Source organism: Passer montanus, unplaced genomic scaffold (genome assembly GCF_014805655.1).
Source record: "Passer montanus isolate IOZ18808 unplaced genomic scaffold, ASM1480565v1 scaffold2, whole genome shotgun sequence".
Taxonomy (NCBI): Eukaryota; Metazoa; Chordata; class Aves; order Passeriformes; family Passeridae; genus Passer; species Passer montanus.
The window spans coordinates 19936621-19948963 of record NW_024366591.1 but is presented as its reverse complement, the minus strand read 5'-3'; the positions used below and the strand labels follow the sequence as shown (position 1 = coordinate 19948963).

The 12343-nt window shown below is 39.6% G+C and overlaps 1 protein-coding gene across 1 annotated transcript in view; it reads right to left on the bottom strand.

The window, feature by feature from the left end:
* CNKSR3 (CNKSR family member 3) overlaps window positions 1–12343 on the bottom strand; it is a 54379-nt gene that overhangs the window by 12201 nt on the left and 29835 nt on the right. Inside the window, exons 3-6 of the mRNA XM_039707146.1 lie at window positions 6677–6879; window positions 5399–5486; window positions 2872–2913; window positions 896–1015 (exon numbers count right to left, since the gene is read on the bottom strand). Coding sequence (XP_039563080.1) covers window positions 896–1015; window positions 2872–2913; window positions 5399–5486; window positions 6677–6879 — 453 coding nt within the window. The remainder of the gene's footprint in view (window positions 1–895; window positions 1016–2871; window positions 2914–5398; window positions 5487–6676; window positions 6880–12343) is intronic.

Below are 12343 nucleotides of genomic sequence, written 5' to 3'. Positions count from 1 at the left end.
TGGTTGCACCCACCTCCTTTTTTCTTATTCAGGCCAAGGTAGACTGACTCTGCTTCAATGTAGCTTATGCATTAACAAAGAGGTTCCCATAATTTCAAAAATGCATGACTGACTCAGTCAAATCCACTGGTCTAGGTAAAACTAGTAAGACTGTGCAGCTTTCTCTAAAAATGTTAATTTCTCCTGCCTTCAGGGCTAGGAGTAAATACAAATGCACGTAGCAATTTAAATTCCCTCCAACTCATTCTAACACATCTGTTCCCTAGACAGAAAACCCACCAAGATTTCAAATTAAGTTTCTCATAACCAGCACTCAGCTAAGAAGAATCCATTGAATGAATAAGAGTCAGTAATAAGACATAGCCACCAAATAGTTTAAAAATTCTCATTTTCCTGCCAACACCAAACCTCCAAAATTCTCCCATTCATCTCTATCTTGTTGTAAACACACATAAAAAATTATCTTTCAAAACACAAACATCATTTCTCATTGCCTTCTCCCTCTCCCAGCCCCCCTAGAAAAAAAGTGTTTATGGTAACCTGAAAAAATAAAACTACTAGCTTCACAAGCACTTGTCAATTCTCCAATATTCTGGTTAACACACCTTCAACAATTAGAATAATAATAACCCAATATTAGAATAACAACCTTCAACAATTTAGAATCAGAAATTATATTTGGGATCAAGCCTATTAATGTGCATATCTGCCCCTGGCAGCCACTCCAGCACACCACCTGAGAATTGACCTTTAGGGTTCCTTCTCGTGCCTCTTTCTTTTCCCCACAGGTTACTACTGGTTTAAAACACCTTATTATAAATACATATTTGCATTGGCTCACAACGCTACCTATTAAATACTGGGAAAATCAGGACACTCCAGCATTGCTTCTTACCAGGCCTTCCCCAGGTTTAATGTTGGTTAAATGGACCTCCTCCAGACAGGCACACTGGCTCATCAGTGGGTCTGTAGTTGATCGGATGGCTTTATCACAAATGCCATTTAAAGTCTTGGCCTGCAATGAGAACATACAAAAAATGGTTAGGAAAATTCTCTGCTGGCTTCTTCCTCTTTCAGTTTTCAAAATATACAATGGAAATTCATTCTAAAATCACTGAAATTGAAGATTCATTTGTACAGATCTATTCTACAGCACATTTACATCCTTATTGTAACAAGAAACAACCTGTTTCCATTAGTGTCACTTTACCATCACTAACAGGTGCTGACACAGCCTCTGTCTGAAAAAAAACGCACACAAAATATAACACAAAATTTGGTTTGGGGCTTGTTTGCTCTAACCAAAATAGAAGTCATTAAAATATTGAAGCATTTTGATGATTCCTTGTGGGAACAATTGACAGTTTTTCATGTTGTTCTCTACTTCTGCTACAAGAATACAACTGGCCATGTGTCACAAAAAGTGATGTGCTGTCCATTGACATATCTGCACAAACCTTACAGTATAAGGTAGGACCATGCAGCACTTAAGTGCTTCTGCAGTACTTCTCTCCATTGTGCCTCTGAACTGACCTCTTCTGGAATGCTTACAGAGGCAAGGTTCATATTTCCTTTTGACCAAAACATAACTGATCCTAAGCCAACATTACCAACATTATAAATAAATGACTTTGGCATGTGTGTCAGTAAAGTTGGAGGCAAAATGGCTTTGCCTTGCAGAACAGGTAACTATCAGAATGTCTAATTAAACATGAAAAAAATAAGGAAAAAACAGTCAAAAAATCTGTGCCCTCTCTACACACAAATTGCATTATGTCTCACTGTGTTTTCTGCTTTTACATCAACTGAAGCAAGGCTGACACTCAAAGTAGGTTACAAAATCTTGAAGGAGAGGGGAAAGAAGATTAGCACACAGTACAGTAGGTAGCTATAAACAGTTTGGGAACCTGCAAGGTAAGTCACCTTTCACAAGGGGCTTGAGTCCTTCAGTCAAAGTAGACACATATAACTACAGAATGAGGGGAGCTGTGTCATAGGAAGACATTGGTTTGGATTACAATGGTCCCTGGAAACAATAGCTCCAACGTTTTCTGTTTCATTTTACGTCAGATTTCTAGAGCAGCAATAAAATAAATCAAAACTATGTTTAAGTGTGAATGCGAGGAACTGCTCAAACAAGGGAATTCCAAACAACAATACCTACTTCCAGTGTGGGTGTGCACAAATGGAAAAAGAAAGATGCAGAAAACTCCCTTTTACATGGTCTCGATATTTATGAACAAAATTATTTTTAGTTATTGTGCTACTAAATTCCTAAGGATCTATGAGCTACCGGAAGGCCTTATCAAAGAGCACAGCCTGGTTCATGTCAAAAGCAGGAAGCGATGATTAACTGTTACAAAATATAAAAAGCATTCCATTACACTCTGCATTTGGTCACAAGGCTGCTTCAAACAGCCCTAGAAACTCAAGCTCAAATACAGAGCCAGAGCTTCATTTCTGTGGCAGGGCAGTTTTTTTACATAAGAAGCATAATAAGGCAGAGCTTCTGCTTATTAAGGTGCTAAATGCACTTCACAGGCATAATTGGTTTATTTAGTCTGTGATCATTTTCCAGGACTAGTCCTCCCTTGAAAATTTGAGGTTAAATTCTCTTGGAAATATTGCTGTGTAATGAAACTTTAAGGAGCACTTGACTACATGCTACCACCACACACTATCCATCTGCTGAAATTTCAGTGATTTCCTCTACAGGAAAGAACATTCACAAAATAAGTCACAGTAATGTTTAGTTGCACAATGTGCTTGTGCATTTGGGACTGAAAAGCTGTTGTCAATACAGTCAGCACAGAAGCAACCAAAATGAATGTGAACGCAGACAGCTGAGTTTCAACAGAAACATAAACTTACCACAGTCTGGACTTTATCTTCCATGTCAGCCACAGTGCAATCCTAAAAATAAAACAAGAACAAAACCCCTACATTAACCAATAAACATAGAAACAAATCATGTCTGAAAACTGCAAAACTTCCTTTTTAACCTCAAATAGAAATAGAGTTATTCATGCTGCAGGGATTAGTCAGATTAGTTTCACTCAGTAGGGCTCAAAAGGACTATTAAGTAACTATTTTCTGGCCCTGGCAGAAAGCAATAATAAACCTTGAAAACTAAGAGAATGTGGGATTCAATTACAGCAGCTGACTTTTCTAGAAAAGCAGAACCTTGCACAATTAAATCAGACTCTCAGAAGGCCAGGCAGATAAGTGTGCTTACACTGATAAACCCGAACTCAGGTACTCCTCTGCCCCAGGCATCAAAATGGATTAAAGTATACTGTTAAAAATAGAAGGGAAAGTGATTTTTTAAAAAATATCAATGATATTCCTGAAGGGCAGAGGGCTGCACACAAGGCATTATTTATATAGTCCAGGTATAAAAGACTTTGAACTGAAACAAGTTCATGTAAAAATCTACAGAAGTCATCACTGCTGTCTGCAAGAAGTGCTGAACTGGAGAATGGTATTATTCTCAGATTAAAAAGTTAAAACAGCACATAAACAATAGACCAAGATTTACAATATCTACAAGGAGAAAACCCCCAAGCATTTTAATAGGCTTAAGAAGGAGTCGTGTTGGAGAAGTTTGTGGAGGACTTTCCCCTGCTTTTCTCTGCTAAATACATCTGCACAAATCAATACCAAATGCCACCTATCATCACACAGCCAAAATGCTCAATATTGCAAAGTCTTTCTGCTCCCACTCATTTCTGTTTACACTGTTTATTATTTCAGCCCTGAACTTAAAGTAGAGTAAAATCCTGTCCTTGAATCAATCTAGCTATCATCAAATGTAATTAGAATCGTTTTGCATTCCTGCCTTGCTTTATTATGATATGCTTTTATGTATCATTTATGCAGAGCAGCATTGGTTCCACGAGAGCCACTCTGGCCTCTTCCCCATTAGAACTTCTTTCTGCAGTCTGTGTCTTAATAAGAAATAATTTTGAAGTCTAAAAACCCTCCTAAATATTTTTCCACTGTATCTCTTTTCCACATCAGGAGACTCCTTCAGACTATTCTAGCATATGTGCCCTGTCCCAGGACAAAACTTTGTTGGTTGGTTCTTCCCCCATTAATGTTTTTCTCATATGCACCAGCCCCATATTTTATTATAGCTCATATCAAATTGGCAGAGAAGTAGTCTGGCATTTTTTAAAAGGCCAGGGCTGCTGTTCCCAACTTCCATTCCCCACCCACCAAAGGCTGACCTAACAGAAAGATTAGACACACTTTTTAGCAGCTTTATTCACACATTCAGCAATTTCCTATCTCAGTTCCAGTAGCACTCTTGGGTGAACACCATCTGCTGCTAGAAACAGGAACTGTTCCACTGCACAATCTGCACATCTGTAGCTGTAAATCACTGAGTTTGTGCAATTGCACACAGAGTGTCCCAGCTAGAAGGGCACTGAGCATCAGGCATACACACCTTGGGGTACCCAGACACCATCCTTTCCCAATGACAACTGACATCATTGGGTGGCACCACAGCTTGACAACTTGGGATGTTTCTGTCCTTTGACATCATCCCTTCAGCACAGGAAGGGAATCACCCATGTCACAGGGCAGGTCAAACATTATATGGGCACACAATATTGTTTATGACCAAGTTTGGCAGTCACTGAAGTGCTTCACAGCCACAACAGTGCCACGCTCTCAGAACAGGCTCAAAAACAGGCAGCATTATTCAGAGAGCAAAATTATGTCAATTGCCAAGATTGCCACGGCTGCTACGTATCCTTTTAGCTATTATTTACACAAGCACTCATTATACAGCTGGTAATTAAAGTTTTGGAAAATATTCTGGTCTTGCAGTAATGGCAGAAGCAGTCTGGCTGGTAGGAACTGTATCATAAAGGTATGATTGCACGCATAAAGGTATTCCATTACACACAGCATTTCCCATTTGATGGCTAAAACATTCTGCATGGGACAAGATCTATGGAGTCTGCAAATATAGGTGCAAAAACCAATGGAACCATATTTTTCTTTAGAGTTAGCACTGATAACTGTTTGCCAACATGCTGCTTGGAATGTGAAAATCTTCAAACGCAAATCAACTATTGCACAGACTAACCCTCTTTCCAGTAAAGCTCAAGAAAATAAGAGTAGCCTTTAAGCTGCAGTCCCTTAAGACACAGCCAGAAATACCAAAACTGATAATTAAATTGAAGGGCAGGGGGAACAACAAAAAAAAACCCACAACTCATAAACACAGACAACTGAAACTGATCTTCATGGACATTCAAAGTTAAAAGTAAGCTCTCATTCCCAGAACTGCCTTTCATTAGCACTCAGCATAAAGCAAGCACATTACTTCCCCAACACCTCCTTTCCTTCCCTTTTGGAAAGCAGAGAGGAAAAGAAATCAGCTGACCTTTTGAACAGTAGTAGTGAGGTCCAAGCAGAGCTGAATGATTCTGTTCTTCATTGATGAAAAGTCAGCAATACCTGTAAATGGGGTCCTACAACAAGAGAAAATTCCCCTTAGATTGGAGGGACCAGTGTTCTCTCATCCCACCTTACCAGTGAGGAAGAGCATAGGAGAGTAAGTGCTGCAATGCTGACACTGACAGGTGTGAGGATAGTTTTACAATGTAAATATTCCTGACTGCACAGTCCTGGCTCCGCTCTTGTACCAAAACTGGGAATTTTTTAGCCCTGTCCTTGGGTTTACCAGTGAGAGAAGCTCCAACTTTCAGACTGGACAAGGAAAAAACAGTTCTCTAAAAGAAGAAAAATAGATTTTCACATGTTACACACAGAGGTGCAGTGAGACTTAGAGAAGAATCAATACAGGTAGGGCAGCTTTAGGACGTGAAGAGTTCTACTTCTGACCTTTCAGACAGTTGCAAAACCTAGAAGAGGCGTTGAGAAATAACCACAGCAGGTCTGTAAAAGGACAAACCAACAATTCTGATGACTAAGTTACAGAAAAAAAATTTAGGGTGATCTGCCAGCAACAGAGTGAGAGGAAAGGACCAGGTGAGAAGCAAAAAGTGCTAACATTGCTGCCTGGACACAGATCAAGTCCTTACTTGAGAGCAGGATAAAGGATAAAAGTGCACCTTGCTGCCAGTCCCTGTGCAGTTGTTCTCCTAACTCTCCTTCTCAGACAAGCTAACAAGGGCTTTGAGAATTTATGTTCATCTCTTATCATGGACTGCATCCCTGCCAGCACCTGACCTGCTGCAGCTGTAACAAAATAACTCTGGCTCTTTCCAGACAAAAAAGACAGAAAAAGAGAAAATGAAACAGCAGAAGGATAATCTCTCCCACTGCTCAGTTTCCAAATCACATAGCTAAGGCCATGATTTCAGCAGAACATTAAAAACGTCTTTCAGGAAGGGATCTGCCAATGACAAGTAATTTAGAAACTGGGAAAACTATGTGTATGAGAAACTGACCTAAAAGGGAACACTCATACTTTTATAAATACCAGTTTGAGTGCAACGTTAACAGTTTTATTGCATTTAGCAAAAGTGAAACTGCAAGAATAGATACCCTAGGTTAAATTTATCCACTAGAGGTCTTCTAGCAACACCAAAAAAAGTAATTAGTGACCTCAAGATCTTTACACCCAAGCATCTATGGAAGGCCCTACAAAGAGAAGCAATTAGAGCACCAAATTAAAATACAACCATTTCATTCTTACCTGTCCAACCATGCAAGCAAGGCTTTAGCAGCACCAATAAGCTCCACAACGGAAGTAAGGAATTCATTGGGGGGCTTGCGAGAGGTATTTCCATCATAATTTGAACTTTTCCTACGGGTGCTGATGTAGTTTTGCAGATTATTGGATGACCCTCGCAACTTGAGAACCAGGTTCTTCATATTGTCTGTTTCAAGGCCATAGTTCTGCAAGGAACATTATTTATTAAGCTTGATAAATATCTTTGTTGAGTTATCCTATTTATTATAAAACAAGTTAAAAGCTCACATGGGATGAAAAGTCTTGATGATTTGTACAACCTTCTCATGGTTTTTTGGCAAAAATGCCTTCAAAGATTTGTTCTACACAACAGCCAGTAAAGAATACTTTTGTGAGTGCCAAACCCTAATTTCTGTCATTTATTAGATTTAAGGAGGCTTTTTAATCAGAATCAAGTCCCAGTGCCCTAACAGATATAATTTACTTGTTAAATGTGTTGTTTTTCTTTGTGTTAAAGAAGAGCAAGCACTGTTTTTCTTTAAAACATTTTTTCTCCTGTGATAAATAAACACTGAAGTAACATTTCATTTACAACAAAAGATAAGTTAAATCGGGTAAGCGATTAAAGCATCAACAGGAAGCAAATGCAATTTTGCAATCAAAAGCTTAAATAAATATTTGGATCACCAGCTTTCAGTAACTGTGCTCTTTGAGTACAATAGTGCAAGTATTTGCAAGTTTGAGGACAGTGTTAACATCATACATGGTAATTAAACCTATTTTTAGACACCAAATTTTTCATTCATTTACAAAACCTAAAAAAAAAATCTGAGTCTTGCCTATAGCTTCAACTTTATAAATTCAAAATCCTACTTTTCTTGAGGAAAAAAAACTCAAAAAACCCCAAAACAACAATAAAAAACCCACTCTCACCAGAACAAAACAAACACGCAAAAATACAAGAGAGTCCTGCCCTTCACTATTTTTTTGCTCTGCAGATTCTTGCAATTAACCTCCAGGTCCCATAGTTCAGTCAGATATACTCTCTACTCTACTTTCCTACTCAAACCCTAAACAACTACAGCAAATTTTAATTCCATCTAGTTCCTAGTTTCCAGGAGTTCTAATGCCTCCACTCAGGACCACCATCTAGGCTGAAAGGAAGCTTCAGAGGTCTCAGACCAACCTCCTCCTCAGAACAGGCTCAGCTGTAAGCTCAGACCAGCTTATTCAGGATTTTATCTTGTCAGGTCTGGAAAACCTCCAAGGACAGTGCACAACCTCTCTGGGCAGCCTGATCCACCTGGTGTGACTGTCCTCAGGGTAAGAAAATGTTTCCTTTTACCCAGCCTGAACCTCTTGTTTCAGCTTCTACCATGCACAGCCCAACTCTGTCATCCTGACAACTGCTCCCCACTATGGTGGGTGCTGGGATCCAGCTCCAGATCCAGCTGAGGCTGTTGGACCTCCCTGGAGCCATCTCTTTCCCAGGCTGAAGAAGTCCCAGTCCCTCAGCCTCCCCTCAAGGGCAAGTACTCCAGCCCTGACCAAGCTGAGAGCCCTTCACAGAGTTTGCTTGAGTTTGCCTGTCCCTTTGCTGCACTTAGGGGCAGGGAGCAAATTTAGACTGAGGAGTGACAACTAAAGGGTGATAAACACTTCCCTCTCTCTCCCATTAATGCAGACCAGGATGTTGCTAGGGCACAGTGCTGGCTTGTAGCTCCATCCCCTCCAGACTGAAGCATCTGGAAAGCAGGCTGGAATATTTCAGATTAAGCCATTTACAAAATGTAAGAATCTTTGACCCAAAGAAACACAAGTCTCCAGTGTATGGAGAGGCATCAGCTACACAGCTACCTTTAAAATACCACTACCTCCTATGGATAAGATCCCAGTGGGTTTAAGTTACACAAGTGCCTCCCTCCTCCTCCACCTCAGGGCTCTTGGCAAGGAAATACCCTTAATGTCCAGCCAGGAGTAAGGGTTGAAAGGATATGTCCAATTTTAAAAAATGCCACTGTTGCAACAGCAAAGGATATCCTTAAAATTTCCAGGATTACAGAAAGGGAAAGATCTGGATTACTAAACAACTTTAAAGTACTTACACACTGTGATGTGTGAACTTATCACCTTTTAACAAAAACAACAAAAAACCCAGCACCCAAAGAGCATTATTCGTATGTATTTCTTGCAGTTACTTTTATCCTCCTCTTAAAAGAGTGAATATTAGTTTATTGTTGAGGGAATACTTTTTCACAAACAGGTCTGGATGTGGGGCAAGTTCCTTTGACCACAAGAAAGCAGTCACATATCAGAAACCCTCCCCTTAAAGAGGGGAACTAGAGAATGCTGATCCCCTGCTTACATAAAGGGACAGAAAACAAAAAATATTTTTTTCTGTGCAGAGCTACAATCTAATCACTCTGATCAGAACTTGAGAGTTTTCATTTAATTATCTCCAGATCTTTCTGTCATTCAGATGCAGAAACTCAGCCAACCACTTGTGAGTACCTGAGATTAGAGGTGGCACCAGCATTTAAAAAGGCATGTGTTATACCAGGTAAGATTTTGGGCTTGGACTTAAAACATTCACATATCACTTAATCATACCTGTTTCACCTTATTTATACCATGGGTGAGTCTGGTGTGATTCTTCCAGTTCAGGTCATTTTTAAATAATTCTGTCAAGTAGTTCTCAGTTTTGAGGGTGACTTCAGCAACATAGGTGCAGCCTCTAGGGATGCAGGGGCTCCAGCTCATACCTGCAACTGGTGTCCCCAAAAGACACTCAAGAGCACATCACAGCCAAGCTCCAAGTCACTGCTCTAAGCTCCCTCATACAGCTTCCTCCAAAGGCTCCACAGAGTGCACCTCCACTGCTAAACCAGCAGTTTGTACTCCAGGAAGAGTCCTGACCAAGCACCAGACCCACCCAGCACAACACAGGGTACATAGCTCTTGAGTACCAGGACACCAAATTGGACAACTGTGGATCAGCCCTAGTGGATGAACTACCCCAGAAATAGGAGTCATCCCAAGCCAAGCCACTTCTGTTTCACCAGTCCCCTCACTGTCTGCTCTAACACACAGAAAGCATTTTGCCCCTTCACCAGATTTATAAGGATACTTTTATCCCAGCTGAAACTCTCTTGACCAGCTCTCACATCACCAAATATTCTTTCTCCTTCACTTGCTACGTCCAGTCTGTTGGGAGGGTTGGCTCAGGGATCTAAACAATACAAAGAAACCTAATCCCTTGGTTTAGCTCCCTGAAGTAGCTCACTTCAGGGTCAGGTGAGTGCAAGCACAAAGAATCACTAATCAGAGGACAGGAGGGGGTGGAGACAGCAGCTGACTTGGATTAATTTAACTTGTCATAGAACTGTAGTCCCAATCTATGACAGATAGGAATGCTGATATTGTGGCAGCACACCAAACAACCTTCACAGTGACACACAGTTGAAGTGCAAAGCTTAGCAGGCTTTTCTTGAAATATTTCCACAGGACTAAGGCTGCAAGAGTTAACAAATTATTATTTAAGCAACCAAAAGATTTTAGATGTTGCTCATGAACCAAAAATAAAGGTTGCACTTTACTATTGCTCCAATATTAAACATCAAAGTTGTTTTAACCTAAACACAGGCTGAAGCCAGCGGTCAAGAGCACCTGATGTCAAACATTCCGAGGCTATTACTCATTAACCTGGGAGCCACATGCAGGGCTGGAGGAGAGGCAGCACCCACACGTGCAGGAGAGAGCACATGAGCTCACTCATTCTAAACTCTATCACATTTAATAAGAAAAAATAATCTGACCAAATAACAGCTCAAGGTTAGGCAGCCAACAAACAAAACAAACCAAAAAAAACCCAAAACAAAGAAACAAAAAACCAAAAGTGGCCAACTGAAGTCAAAAGAGCAGACCAGTTGAGTCAGAGCTGAATTGGGCTGATAAAGGGCTCTGCTACTGCCCAGGGAGAGCATCCTTTCCCCTTTCACAGACAGCCATGTTCACAGGCTGCAATGTGAGGAGTTGGACATGCTTGCTGATTGAACTGAAAAGCTGCTCTGGGAAATAAAATGAATAAAACCAGTTTAAATGCTTGCTCAGATGCTGACCCAACTCACTGCAGGCTATAAAAACCTTTGAATTAACACAAGGTACTGTCACAGTCACCCATTCTTGCTTTTTTCCTTTTAACAAAAATGCATTCTAAAGAATCCTCTGGAGTAGCAAATTTCCTAATAAACACAAAATTTGAAGCCGCTAAAAAAACTAAAATCTTACGTGGCAGTGCATAGATATCCTTTGACAATGATTAGGACCCAAAGGGTAAGTCTTCAGGAATCCTTTTTTTTTTATGTTATGATGTTATATTTTGTTACACTGCAAATATGCTGGCAGAATGCTACCATCAGTAAAATTATCAAACGTACAACTATGTCCTTTTTTAGTTTTTGGTTTTTTTATGGTTTGGGGTGTTTTTTTTTAATTGCATATAACTAGTATCTCTTTACTCTAACCTCAAGAAAAATCCACCATGTTTTTGTTTCCAAACTCTCCCATCATACAGTGTAGGCAAAGATTCAGAAATCAAATCCAAAGAACACATCAGAAGTGAAAATATTTGCATAGTTTCTTGCTTACATTGTTTTATATTCATTAAGACCTCAAAAGCTTGTTTTCTGTCCCTGCTTTTGTGGTTTGAAAAGCAGAGTTATGTATGTTTGTTTCGTACAACTATGTCCTTTTTTAGTTTTTGGTTTTTTTATGGTTTGGGGTGTTTTTTTTTAATTGCATATAACTAGTATCTCTTTACTCTAACCTCAAGAAAAATCCACCATATACAACTATGTCCTTTTTTAGTTTATGGGTTTTTTAGGGTTTGGGGTGTTTTTTTTAATTGCATATAACTAGTATCTCTTTACTCTAACCTCAAGAAAAATCCACCATGTTTTTGTTTCCAAACTCTCCCATCATACAGTGTAGGCAAAGATTCAGAAATCAAATCCAAAGAACACATTAGAAGTGAAAATATTTGCATAGCTTCTTGCTTACATTGTTTTATATTCGTTAAGATCTCAAAAGCTTGTTTTCTGTCCCTGCTTTTGTGGTTTGAAAAGCAGAGTTATGTATGTTTGTTTCCCCCTCTCCCAAATACATCAATTAAAAAAGAAACATGATCTTTCTTCCATCCCTTTCCCCCCCAAACAATTTTTTCAACAAAAAGTTGAAATACTCAAATTGATGATTTTTTTCCCCTTTTTAGGGGAAATTCAGGTCCTTTGATATATCCTCTAAATTCCTCAAGTAAGTCTTCAACACCTGTTCAAAAAATTCTATTAGACCACCTCAACAGCAACAGAAATGTTGTATTCCAGTCTACACTCCTGCTGACTCTTCAAGATAGGCATATGCAGCCACTGCTACAAGGACATGAGAGAACACTGCTTCATCACCAAAGCAGTAAAAAAAGATGCAATTATTTCCTCTTCACACCAGAAACTCACAGAAATACTTTTAGCTCAGTGCTGCCAAATAGTACTGAGCCCTGAGAAAAACTAAATTAAAAAATTAGGTGCATTTGGTGTATTTTCTCAAGGCAAGGACTGTGTTCACATCCTGTTTAGTGACTTATCTACTGAGGCTGGAACAAAGGTCTCAATGGTG